The sequence below is a fragment of the Diceros bicornis genome, chromosome 25 (genome assembly GCF_020826845.1).
Source record: "Diceros bicornis minor isolate mBicDic1 chromosome 25, mDicBic1.mat.cur, whole genome shotgun sequence".
In the NCBI taxonomy this organism is placed as follows: Eukaryota; Metazoa; Chordata; class Mammalia; order Perissodactyla; family Rhinocerotidae; genus Diceros; species Diceros bicornis.
Window position 1 is genome coordinate 22,178,474 of NC_080764.1, and position 12,879 is coordinate 22,191,352.

Below are 12,879 nucleotides of genomic sequence, written 5' to 3' on the forward strand. Positions count from 1 at the left end.
AAACTATTTGCAAGTGTCTGCTGAAGATGAATAAATGCATACCTTATGGCCTAGTAACTCCACTCCAACGTAAGTTCCCTTCAGAAATATGTACATGTTAACCAAAACACATGTACAAAAATGTTCATAGCTGTAGTATTTGTAAGAATCCAAACTTAGAAATGATCCAGTGTCTATCACCAGTAGAATGGATGGCTAGAAAATCTGCAAACTCAGAAAATAGTTCATCCATTGGCACAATGATGCCTGCATTTCCATAAGTAAATTTGCCCTTCTTCGTCTCAAGCTTGACAGAGGCTTTGATTCCTATTTAAATGCATCTATCTAGCACATTAATCCTTAGCAGTGCTCAGATGTTCATTTCATGATACAGGAGAGAGTTGAGGGACTGGCCACGGTGGGGTTTTTCCTGTGTGCTGTGGGGGGCAGGGGAGAAGTTTGGGGAGTATCTGGGAATGGAATGAAAAAAGTCATTTACAAAAGACTATGTATTGCACAATTCCATTTATATGAAGATCAAAAAAAGGCAAAATTAATTTATGGCATTAGAAGTCAGGAAAGTAGTTAGGGAGGGTGTTATGGCTGGGAGATGGGACAAAGGAGCCTTCTTTGATACTGATAATATTCAATTTCTTGATCTAGCTCACAGGATGGCAGACATTTTCTGTAAAGACCCAGATAGTAATTATTTTAGGCTTTTTGGGCCATACAGTCTCTGTCACAACTAATCAACTCTGTTGTTGTAGTGCAAAAGCAACTGTAGATAATATGTTAACAAACAGGTGTTGCTATGTACCAATAAAACTTGACTCACAAAAACAGGCAATGGACTGCATTTCACCTATGGGCTGTAGTTTGCCAACCCCTCACCTACATAAATTGGTTACATTTGAGTGTGAGTTCCTGAAAATTCATTGATTTGTACACTTATGATTTATATACTTTTCTTACTATATATTACACTTCAATGAATAAAATTTTAAAAATAGAACAAAGCAGAGAAGTCACCAAGATAATAACAAAATGACAGGAACAGAAGTAAGCAGTTAGGATTCACTAGTCTGCTTGCGAGGCCTCTGAGATTTGTTTCTTGCTGCAAAGACACTGCATTATTTGGAGCAGTACCAATTCTAGCCACATAAAAACTTTTCAAGCACTCAATATACCAGCATCATTGTTTATTTCCTTCTTTATGGGAGAAGAGTCCATTAAGAGACCTCAAAGTGGTTAGTTCTCTTAATGAATTCACTTTATTAAGTTTTATTATTAATGCCCAACTTGATTTCTTCTCCAAGTTATATCATTCTGCCATTCTATAACCGAAAGTCTAAAAACATCAGTGGATACTTAGGACGTAAGCAATCTAAGAAGCATTAAGCATCAATTCTACTACTCTTTTAATTTTCAGATTTGCCCGGAAAGAACTGCTTCTTTCAGAAGGAATGCATGTTGCCCATCCCCACTCCCACTTTTATCCCAATGTTACAAAGCTTAAACATAATTAAAAAAGAAAACAAACCTATACACTTAATTTATCTGGGATTTTTTTAGCTTTTCTCCCCTGGGAGATAAGGACAGGATCATAGTAACAATGATACAGATAACATGTACAAAGTGCATACCCCGAGCCAGGCATTGTTCTAAGCCCTTCCCACGCGTTAACTCATTTTATCCACATAAACACCTCCTAAAGTACTTACTCTTATTATTAGCCCCACTTTAGAGACGAGGAAATTGAGACAAAGAGAGATTAAGTAATTGCCCAAGGTTTCTTAGTCAATAAGTGATAGGGCTGAGATTTGAACCCAGGTAATGTTTCCAAAGCCCATGCTCTTAGATACATGCTAAGAAAAATAGCTGGGTTTGATTCTAGAGAAATCTGATTCCTTAAGTATAAATGTAGCACAGCTTAAGCATTCCCAGCTACCTGCCATTCCCCTCCAAGAGAAATGACTATCCCCACTATACTCCCTACTGATTCACATTGCAGCATCTATGACACTTTATGGTACTTACTCTACATCTCTTGCTTTCCAGTATCCTCTGCACTCTCTGAAAGCTGGGACTGTGACTTGTTCCTTCTTGCACCTCTAGTGCCAAGTATAGAGTCTTCCTGGACATAACATGGCTCAACAGATATCTGCTAAATGAGTAAATCAATCACGCCAGGAGTGATAACTCCTTTTTCTTTGGTTCACCAAGTTTTCCAACATATTTTTGTTTTCTAGTGATTTTTTACAAGGGACAGGACACAATGTCACAAAGAATTTGATGTGTGTATAGGCTTTTGGCACCATCTTTATGGATTAAGCTTCTAAAAGCAAGACACACTTTCCTCTGCACTTAGCTCAAGAATCCCCACACACTGAGGCCTTGATGACAATGGGTGTATGTTTAGTTGAATATAGCTAGAGATGTAGAATTTGCATTTATAATTAATAGGATAAAGGATGAAAGGATAAAGTAGAATATTCTCATACTCATTTCTAAGTATTCATCGAAGAGTCCGTAGGCATTCATTGGCTGAAGGTTGTAGTCCTTTTCCCATTGTGGGAAACTGATTTTCCTTTCAGGCCCACGTTCTTGTCGTACTTTCCTTCTAGTCCACCAATTCTGAATTAACCTGCACAAAAAGATCAATTACTTTAAAAAATATATATAACTGTTCATAAGACTTAAGTAATAAGAAAGAGAAGAGTTCGAATATAGAACCATAGTTTAAAAATTTTAGGACAGGCTGCAAAGGAAATGCAATCTTGGATTAGGAAGAAAATAACAATGGAGCTATACTTCAAACATTTGTACTTTCAACTGAACCGAATGATTGGTGAATTTATTCTAATCATTCATGAAACTGTCTCATGTTCAGTGTCATCTACGAGGCTTGGATAGAGAACTGAGAACATCTATAAATCTATCTCCCAGCACAAAGGCAACACCCAGACCTCTGAGTAGAGGAAGATTTGGCCTAGCTGGCTTAATTTAGGACCCATGAGCAGTCTTACCATGTGAGTGCTAACCTGGATATTCTGACTTGAGGAGCCCAGAAGATCTGCAAACCCACAAAATGCTTCCTCTCTTGGCACACTGAAGCCTGCAGTTCCACAACTGGACTTGCCTGCTTTTGGCTTGAGCTTGACAGGGGCTCCGACTCCCAGTAAAATTCATCTCACACTGGTGATGTTAGCACATTAATCCTTAGTAGTGTTCGAGCATCTTATGATATGGAATGGGGTTGAGGAAATGAGGGGTTCAGGTCTGTGTGCTGGAGGGGACAAGGAAAATGTTGAGGGGTATCCAAGTACAGAAATGTCAAAAAAATGTGAAATAAAGGAAATATGGGGATGGTATCAAAGAGAAACTTTGCCTACTTCACAATTTTGCTCTATGTCCATGTTACTAGAAGATAAAATATAGTTCCCTTGATGTCTATGATATTTTGATAAATTGTGGTTTATACTTTAAAGTAGAATATAATGCTTCTAATTTTTTTTTTTTTTTTTTTTTTTTTTTAGTGAACGGAAGTGATATGCATGTAGTGAAGTGTTTAACAAGACTTGTAATAAAGATGTTTCTAACAAGCTACTTGCAAGCTGCATTCATCACAGTGGTCTTTCAGTGTTTTTTAATTTTATGCTTTATTTTTTAAAAGCTTTATAGAAAACATCAAACACTTGCAATAAGATTTCTAAAAATAAATCTAAGAATAGAAAATTACTGGCATTGGTTCTGACAGAGAGCTAAGGGATGACTTTTTCAAAGTGCACCAAGTTCTAGCTAATTGTTCTGGCTGAGAGATCCTCCCTGAAACCAGGAGTCCTCTGTGGAGACACCAAGCTGACATGGAAACCAGCAGGTGTGGATTAAAGCAGAAATGGAAGAAGTGATGCTGATTTGTCCCTTTAAAACTTAACTGACCAGAGCTGAGCAAACACAGCAGAATTCAAGGTTATCCTTACAAAGGTGAGACAAGATTTTGTCCACTCTCATCAATATAAACTATGATCACTGGGTGATAATATTTTTATTGGTTAAGACATACTGACTTAGAAATACTCTGGTTTCTTTTCTGAGTTCCTAAACTTTTCTCCTTTCTGTAAGTTTCTTTTCTGTACAGTCTGAATTTAAGGTAGTTTAAAAAAATTACCATTCCTGATTTATCACAGGGGTGGGGGAGTAGAGATCTAGTTAATATGTTGTAAATAGCTAAAGGCTTGCAATACGGGAGCTTAAAGGGCAGAGGCATCATTTAAAGCAGCTTGAAGCAAGTATCCAATATTTAGGGGCTCACTGAAACTTCTTAAGGAATATTCACTTTTGTTCATGTGACTTGTGCTAAATCTTCCAAAAGAGCCAATATTTGTTATTTTCATGAATGTCTTTGACTATCTAAGCATGAAGACTTAGCTCTGGGTATATACACTGGCTTAATTGCTGAGTTTGCATTGCTTATCTTACTTGCCACACCTAGAAAAGCCAATAATGAGAAATGCTGCCTCTCAACTATAGATATCAAAGGTACTTACGGGTAGCCAAGTTCCATGAAATTATTCCAGGTCTGCTTTAGCACCATTATAATACCCATTTGCATACAGAGATCAATAAGGCATCCACTAGGGTGGCACTGCAAGGTAAGCAAACACAGAAATTCAAGAATCAATGGAGAGGAAGAAAGCCGGGTCTGGTTTATAATATGCACAAAATTGCCCTTAGGCTGTTTAACACAAGTCTGTAGGAAACAAGGAATGATGGGAGAATACAGACCTCTTCTAGTCTCCACCTGTTTATCAGCCTCAAGTAGGCACCTGGGTGTCCTGTAAATCTTTAACACACACAGGAAAAGAAACCATTAGCATCCTATAGCTTTCAGTGAATATTATATTCAGATTAGCACATCCTCCAACGAAAATTACTGGTACAGTAAGTATCAGGAAATTGGGCAACTCGCCAGAGCTGTCATAACTACAGCTTCTGGAATTCTCCAAGGGCTATCTCTTCCAGCCTTTCTGTCTGGCTCCTGACTACAGAGGCCAGTTCTCGTGGCTGGCTGTGACTCTTGACAGTTTCTGCTGAATATCAAGTGCCTGCCGTGTAAGCAGCAGGTTGGATTTAAACACATCTGATCATTTTCAATAATAGTAATGCTGTATTTTTTTTTTTAATTAAACTATTTGACTAGAATTCCATGCTGAAGTAGCCAGAAATTGAGGAGAGGCTGCTCATCCATCTCATCAAAATCCAATCCTCAGCCCTTCCCCAGTTCTCATATCCTCAGAAACACTTCCTGGTATAATGGAATTCATGGGACACGGCCACTAAACACAGGTCATTTCCAAATCCTGAAGTCAGCATCTAGGACAGGCTGCAGGCCACCCTCCCCATCGTGTCACCTGCTCAGATAGGTGTGAGAGCCAGGGGCCTGATTCAGGTGCAGACGGAGCCTCCAAGTTTTAAATCCATCTTTCACGTGTGCAGAGGATTTTCCTCTACTTACCTTAGCAAGAAAAGGTGTGCAGGCACTTCTGAGTGGAGAAGACCATTCTCCGGGTTGGGAATGGGAAGGGAAAGGAGGAGACTGATCTTCTCTTTTTACACTTTGTATAAATCACTCTAAAGGAGGGGCTTCCTGTCACCCCTGGCCTCTGAGCACTCTGTCCCCAGCCCTCGGAGGTGTGGAGATACCGGGTCCTTACCTTCCAAGGAAGAATGCGATGTAAAATGTGGAGCTGTTCAGATTGACAAACTGAAAAAGAAACATTTTCAGGGTGAAGCTGTTCTCCCACTCGGACTCTGTGCGAGGCTGTTCTGTGGACAAAAGGGGAGCAGTTTGAGAGGCTGCATGTGAGCCCCTCTCAATTCCCTTTCTTCGCCTCCCCATACTCACAGGGTGGGAGCAGAGGCAACCTAAGGAGGCTGCAGGAGACCCTAGTTTGCCTACAGATGGTGTGTGATGGAAGGGACCATCCGTGGGATCCTCAAGTTTGCAGACCAGCCCCAACAAGAGTTTGGTGGAAAGTGGCTACTGACTTATCTGAGGGGATAGAATATCCAGTTTGTTCCACTATTACAGGATGCCCAGAGATCCTGGAGTAGAGACAGCCAGTCCGACAGGGCCTCATTCCCAGTCCTGGCTCCCTGTAGCAGCCTTTCCTTTTGTTCTTAGTTTCTGCCTATGGGATAGGGCCTGGTGGGGTCAAGGTCTTCTTCCAGCTCCTAATAATTCCTTGGTCTCGAGTTCTACTTCTGGTGTAATGCCAGGTGCTACTGGGGGAGAGAGAGTCAGACGCCCATCTCAGAAGGCTGAGAGTATTTGACTTCTTTGCCTATCACCCTCCTCTACCGTTTTCATTCTTATGGACAAATACAAAAGAGATGATCTCATCCTTAGAGCTTTTACTGTATGTCACCATCTGTGCTTACAATTTCCTGACCTCAGTCAGGTGCCAATTCTCATCTCCTCATATTTTTCCTTCCATAAAGCACATGCTCTTCGGACATCATGATAGGAACCAAAATATGCATCACACCTCCAACTTGACATCTCGTCTCAAATACACTTAACCTTCCCTAGGAGCTGCATCCTTACCTCAAGCAAAGTCAAAGAAAATGTATTTAAGGCACTAGCATTGAGCATGTTCGCTGAGCTTCTAATTGCTCATTTACCATTTCACCCCACCGATTTCTTTTCCAAGAATTATAACTCAAAATGCTTCCTGGGAGCATATCTGAGAAGGGAGGGGAGAAAGAAAGAGACTCCAATTTAAAATGGCTTAAAAGTAAATTTCAGAACAAGGCTGCACTGCTGTTGAGGGAAGAAAAGACAAAGGATTCTTAAAGAGTTTTAGTTTTATTTCACTTGTGCTACCGAACTTTTGGTTCCATAGGAAGGTCTCCTAGGTGTTAGCCAGCTGGGTGGGTTCCCAGGTGTCCCAACCATGGATGGACCAGGGCTGTATCTCCACTGGCCTCTTTGCTGGCCTGGATCAAGGTGCCCCTAACCATAGTCAACCAATGGGCAGCTACCTCTTCTGTGGACATAAACCTCTTTCTATCTCTTTGGGCAAAGGGTGGTGGTGATGGGAGATTCCAATGACATTAAAGGAGATACGCCAAGTGCCTCACTCTGTATCTGGCACATAGAAGGACTCAATACATGGCATCTTTTATTATAATGATTATTATAAATAAAAACACTTTTGTGATTTTTTTCCCCTTTGGACAAGCTATGTATGAGAATGTGCTAAAACAGGTTTTGTGTGGGAGCATGTAGTTTTCTCAAACTTCATAGAATAAAATGACTAATATCTCATTAATAAAATTGGGACAATTTTGTATCTTGAATATGTAGTAATGTCCAGCTTATAGCTGGCTACCAGAGTGTTCTGGTGCTTTATGGAGTCGGAGAAATGTTCTTGCCGGTGACTTGTACAGATGAATGCTATTTCTAAAAATGTCAGTGATGTTAGCCTGCCTACATTCCTGGTAAGGGGTTCCCAGTCTTCAAAGCAACTAATTTTGCTGTAATTTTTATATGCCATGAAAACTTGACACGTTTTTAATTAAATAAAAATTGTAGGCAAGAGCAAATGAAAGTTTTTCTAAATGATTCTGGGCCTGTCATACACATGTACTTTTGTGATGCTATATTTTTTGTGCATTAAGAGAAACCTACTTTAATTACATTAGCTCATGATAGATAATGTTTGTGACAGGTTTTAAAGCTTTAGGTAGGAAAGATCTGCCAATTCTAGACATTTGTAAAATGTCCTGTTGAGGGCAAAGAACAAATTGTTGTATGCAATTCAAAATAAAGGGAATATTTCTTTTCAGCAGTATTTCAGAAAGGAACCCTTGAAAAGGCATTTTCTAGACCGCAATACTGAACTGTGAAATAAAAAGAGTTTCACTTACCTAAATTCGTCAGAAGCAGCGCAACTTTTTCATAGAGCTGTAAAATACATTTCATATATTTAACAAATGAACTGTACAAGTTCTAAAATCTATAATTATAAAGGAAATAGGTAATTAAGTCATGAGTGAAAATAATTTCATTAACCATCTACTGCTCAAACAATGAAAACATTGTGATCAATTGTGTCCTTCTAGGGCAAGAAAGAAATGTACAAGGTCCCATTTCACTATTTTTAAAATCTCAATTCTTGTTTTGACATAAATAATTCAGTGACAACAGGCTAGCTGCAACTAATTACCAGCTTGCTATGTGATGCTGGATAAGTCACAACATTCCTGGGCCTAAGCATCCTCAGTGTAAACTCTCTAAGACTGCTTCTGATGGTAAAGACTCTGCAATCCTATTGCTTTTATGGACTGCTGCATTTTCTAGATTATAGCACTCTCAAACTTATGGTACTCTGTTTTCCATTCGTGAATTGGATGCTTCCTTAACTCATCCAGCCATCTGATAAACAGAAGGTCCTATGACAGAATGGAAGGGGCACGTGTGCATGTACATGTGCGTATGTGTCTGTGTGTATGCATGTATATATCAAAGTGCAGCGGTTGTAATTAGTATTTTGGTGGTGAACATGCTGTAATCTATGCAGAAATAGAAGTATAATGATGTACACCTGAAATTTTTACAATGTTACCGCAATAAACAAAAAATTAAAAAAAAAAAAAAGTGCAGGGGGTACAGTTTAGGGCAAACCCAGCTCTAGGAGATTCCTCAGGAAGGGTATAAATTCAAAAAAAGAGCAAGTGCTTTCTCTCAAATGAAAGATGATAAACGAAAAAGAAAAGAAAAGAAAAACTAGTCAATGGATTTGAACAACGTGAAAATTAAGACCACATTTATACTAAAGCAGTGAATTCGCCCTGGTTGAAATTGCCCAGGCTGGAATTACAGCTTTACTAGCCTGTAAGCTGTAGGTCTTGGGAATGTTACCTCACCTCTTCCTTAGACCATCATTTTGCCTATAGGCGGTTGAGAATGAGTACTGAACTCATTGATCTTAAGGTTCTTCCTAACTTTTGAATTCTCTTATCCTAGATTTTTGCTAACTACAGACACAGGCAAAATACTCAGATTGTATGACTCTAAATTTTAAGCAATTACTATGGTTTGTTATAAGATATAACTAATATGGCCATAGTATCAAATTTTGTGTATAGAAACCGCAGACTCTTGGAGTCCAATGTTAAAAGAGATTGGCATAATTTTCAATAAGAAATCCTATATAGATTAGTCATACATTTCAATTTTATTGCAAAAATAAAATACTGATGATATAAACCATGATTATTTTGGTTTGGACACTGAAAAAATTAGAATTTAAAAAAGGAAGAGCATAGGAGTTGAAATATGATTAATATTAACCTTTTGAAAAATAAGGCAAAGTGTATGGGGACACAGTAGAAATCCATGGCACCTGCGAACACTTTGTATATATGTTGAAGACACAATGAGATGGACAGTGAGCCGTTGAGTAGAATGCAGCAGGAAAGGGCACATAAACGGAAGGAATGATGGCTGGCAAGAGATCTTCAGATGAGCGGATTCTGGAAAAGGTCTGATTTCCCATTAGGCAGTTGAGATAGAAACCATGGATGGTTTGTTCTGATAAGAGCAGTAGAAAATCTAAGTTTCCTAACTGGATGCCACAAATTGTGTGTTAAATCTGTAACTGATGGCAAGCTTTCTGATCTTAAGGATATGTCCAAAAGCAGTTATGAGAACTTCCAATTTTGTCTTGTCAGACCAATTAATGTATGTGGGCTTGTTCTGATGCAAGCCATATTTTCCGGCTTGTTTCTTTGTGGAACAAGACTTTGTGGTTTTCACTGTTTATGGTATAATGAAATATCTAATTCATTATACCATAATTGCACAATAAAAAGGATGGTAGTAACTTTTAGTCACCCCCTGGGATATATCCTTTGTTGGCATATTTAGCTTGTAACCATCATATTGAGATGTTCTTTGGTCACTAGTGAAGCAGAATGGAATTGAAACATATGACAAGGAGTAAGAAAATCCATCCTATTCACTCCATCTTTGAAATATTTAAAGACATGGAATAAAATGAAAACTAGTAAATACCCCTTAACCAATCACTAAGAAGCATAATATTTTGTTAGGATTCAGAATACTTTTGTAAAATAACATGCATTTTATTTTTAAAGTATGCGCTACATAAAAGTAAATCCACATCAAGAAGATAGACATCTCTTATAGATCTGCTTCTTCAGTTAGGACTGGACAACTACAGCAGAAAGTCAGAAACAGAATATGTGATCCATAACAATTATATTATTTAAAAATTAGAGGCTTTAATGAACATAAATTAAAAAACAATCTAGCTCTCAAGGTTTTTATATTCAATTAATGAAAAATTATTAGTGATTAATGTCTACATGATGATATTTTTTTGTAAGACTAGTATGGCCAAACTTTTAAGTAGTTGAAAACAATTTATATAGCTATAAAAATCTATATTATTGAGTCATGAAAATATCTTAAATTGAGTAATTTCAGAAGTCAGTAGATAGTTTAGTTCTGAACTGGTCACAGCTATTTTATAGTCATTGGTCTGTCATCTCTCCTTTATGTGATATTTGCTTTATAAGGACTTACTTTTTTTTTTTTAGACATGCTGATGAAAATCTTTCCAAACTATATTACACACTTGGTTACCTTCATAATGGAACCCGCAAAGCTTCAGGGCATAAGACAGAAGGGTAAATGTGTGTGCTGGGATGGGGATGTCATGTCATCAGAGATGGCAGAGGAGGGCAAGGCAACTTGTTCCTGCACAAAAGGGTCCTGGATGATGCTGCTTTGAGAATTCTTATATAGGCTTCTAATTTTCTTTCCTTCCCGTTGCTATGGCTTATCATTTCCTATTCTTGTCAGTATTCTTGCCTTAGTAAGCTTCTGTTATTCTAGTTTGATGTTGGCTCAGAAATCAGAACACCAAAGATATTCACATTGCATCTAAAATAAATGAAAATAAACCTTAAGGACATTCATAAGAATAATATATGTTAGCTTTAGCGTGTGGACTCTGCATCATCCATTTTGGTGACTCGGAAACCCTTTGTTAGAAAAAACATATAAAATGTCTAATAGTCTAGCTCCCAGCACATAGTAGGTGCTTTGTAATGTCCATAACTACATACTTTTCCCACTCCTTATGCTCCCCTCTTCATTTTTAGTTTGTTTACTTTCTCTTTCCTTGGCTATGTCTCATGAAGTAGAGATTGCTGGGTAAGTGATTTCCAGCTAAATGAGGTGTTGCTCTGATAACACTGGCATCTGCTCAAAATGTAGGGGCAAACATGTATTTATAGACTCACTGCATAAATCAGAAATTTATTTCTTAAGATGTATAATTAAATTTTAATAAGACATTGGAGAAAAGAGATGATAAAAATACAGTAAGCTTTAATTCATTGCATCCTACCTAGACGTAGAATCTTTCACCACTCTGGCTGTTTGGTTAATTTCACTATGAATCACATTCCTTCACAATGTATATTCCAGAATTAACTTTGAGACTAGCTGAGTCGTGGAGATGAGAGTGCCAGGGGGTGCCAAACATCCACTTTCAGTCTCCACTTGATCAAGCAGTTACACAATCATCATGTCAAAATGATCAGCAACTGCTCTTTTTCCCTTTTTATAACTTCTGGATTCTGAAACTTTTTTTCTAAAATAATAAAGAAGTTCCTGTGTATTTTAATAATAATAATAACAACAAATTACCTATATTTCATAAACTCATTGATTACTAATTCATCTAAGAATCATAAATAAAGTCCTTTATTATTAGGTAGGTTGAATTCTTTTAGGAATCACACAAAGTTTATTTACTATAGACTTTAGGATTGTTTAAAGAGCTAGAAATGAAGATCTAAATAGATAAAACTGTCGTTGATAGTTTTAAATTACTTGGCCTTTGGAAAGCCCTCTTCTAATGATGAGAGCATTTCAGCATATGGCCCAGATTTAAGATGCAATATAAATAAGTGTGAGGGGAACTATAATTCATTGAATATCTACTCCATGCCTGACACCGTGCTTGGCACTCCACACATATTATCTTATTTATTCCCTACTACAAACCCCTAAAGCAAGTATTTTTAGGTATAGGTTGACCTCAAGTCTAACACTGTCAGCCACTACCTTTTATTCTGCAAATAATAACAATTTACTGAGGCCTACTATGTGCCAGGCCCTGTTTCAGACACTGGGAAATAACACAGTAAAAAAAAAAACAGACAAAAGTTTCTGCCCTCATGGGCCTACATTCCAATGGAGAACAGATAATAAACAGATAATAAACACAACAAATTTTAAAAAATAGCATATGAGGTGGTGATAAATGCTGTGGAGAAAAATCAAGCAGGCAAAGAGATAGGAAATTGTCAGAGGGCAGGAGTAGTTGCAATTTTAAACTGAGTCACCAGGGAAGAGTTACATTAAAAAAGTAACATTTGAACAAAGACCTGAAGGAGGTGAGAGAGTAAGCTATGCAGACCCTGTGGGGAAGAATATTCCAGGCAGAGAGAAGAGCAAGTAAAAAGTCCTAGGATGAGAGCATGCCTGGCACACCCAAGGAACAAAGAGAAGTCCAGCGAGGAGCAGGAGGAGACGAGGTCAGAGATGTCACTGGGGCCAGATGAGGAAGAGCACCGGAGGCCATGTGAACTTTTATTCTGAGCAAGAGGAAAGCCACTAGACATTGTGAACAGAGGAGTGACATGAGCTGACTTACATGTAAGAAGCTCGCTTTGGCTGCTGTGATGAGCCTGGACTGAGGGAGCAAATGTGGAAGCTGGGAGACCAGTTAGGAAGGCACAGCAATAACCCAGGTGAGAGATGCTGGGGTCTTGGACTAATGTGTGAGTTGGGGATAT

The 12,879-nt window shown here is 38.2% G+C and overlaps 1 protein-coding gene across 1 annotated transcript in view; it reads right to left on the bottom strand.

The window, feature by feature from the left end:
- The window catches only part of ANO4 (anoctamin 4), a 190,571-nt gene that overhangs the window by 36,595 nt on the left and 141,097 nt on the right, over positions 1–12,879 (bottom strand). Inside the window, exons 16-20 of the mRNA XM_058568797.1 lie at positions 7,912–7,948; positions 5,694–5,805; positions 4,765–4,822; positions 4,527–4,624; positions 2,481–2,623 (exon numbers count right to left, since the gene is read on the bottom strand). Of these exons, the coding sequence (XP_058424780.1) occupies positions 2,481–2,623; positions 4,527–4,624; positions 4,765–4,822; positions 5,694–5,805; positions 7,912–7,948 (448 nt within the window). The remainder of the gene's footprint in view (positions 1–2,480; positions 2,624–4,526; positions 4,625–4,764; positions 4,823–5,693; positions 5,806–7,911; positions 7,949–12,879) is intronic.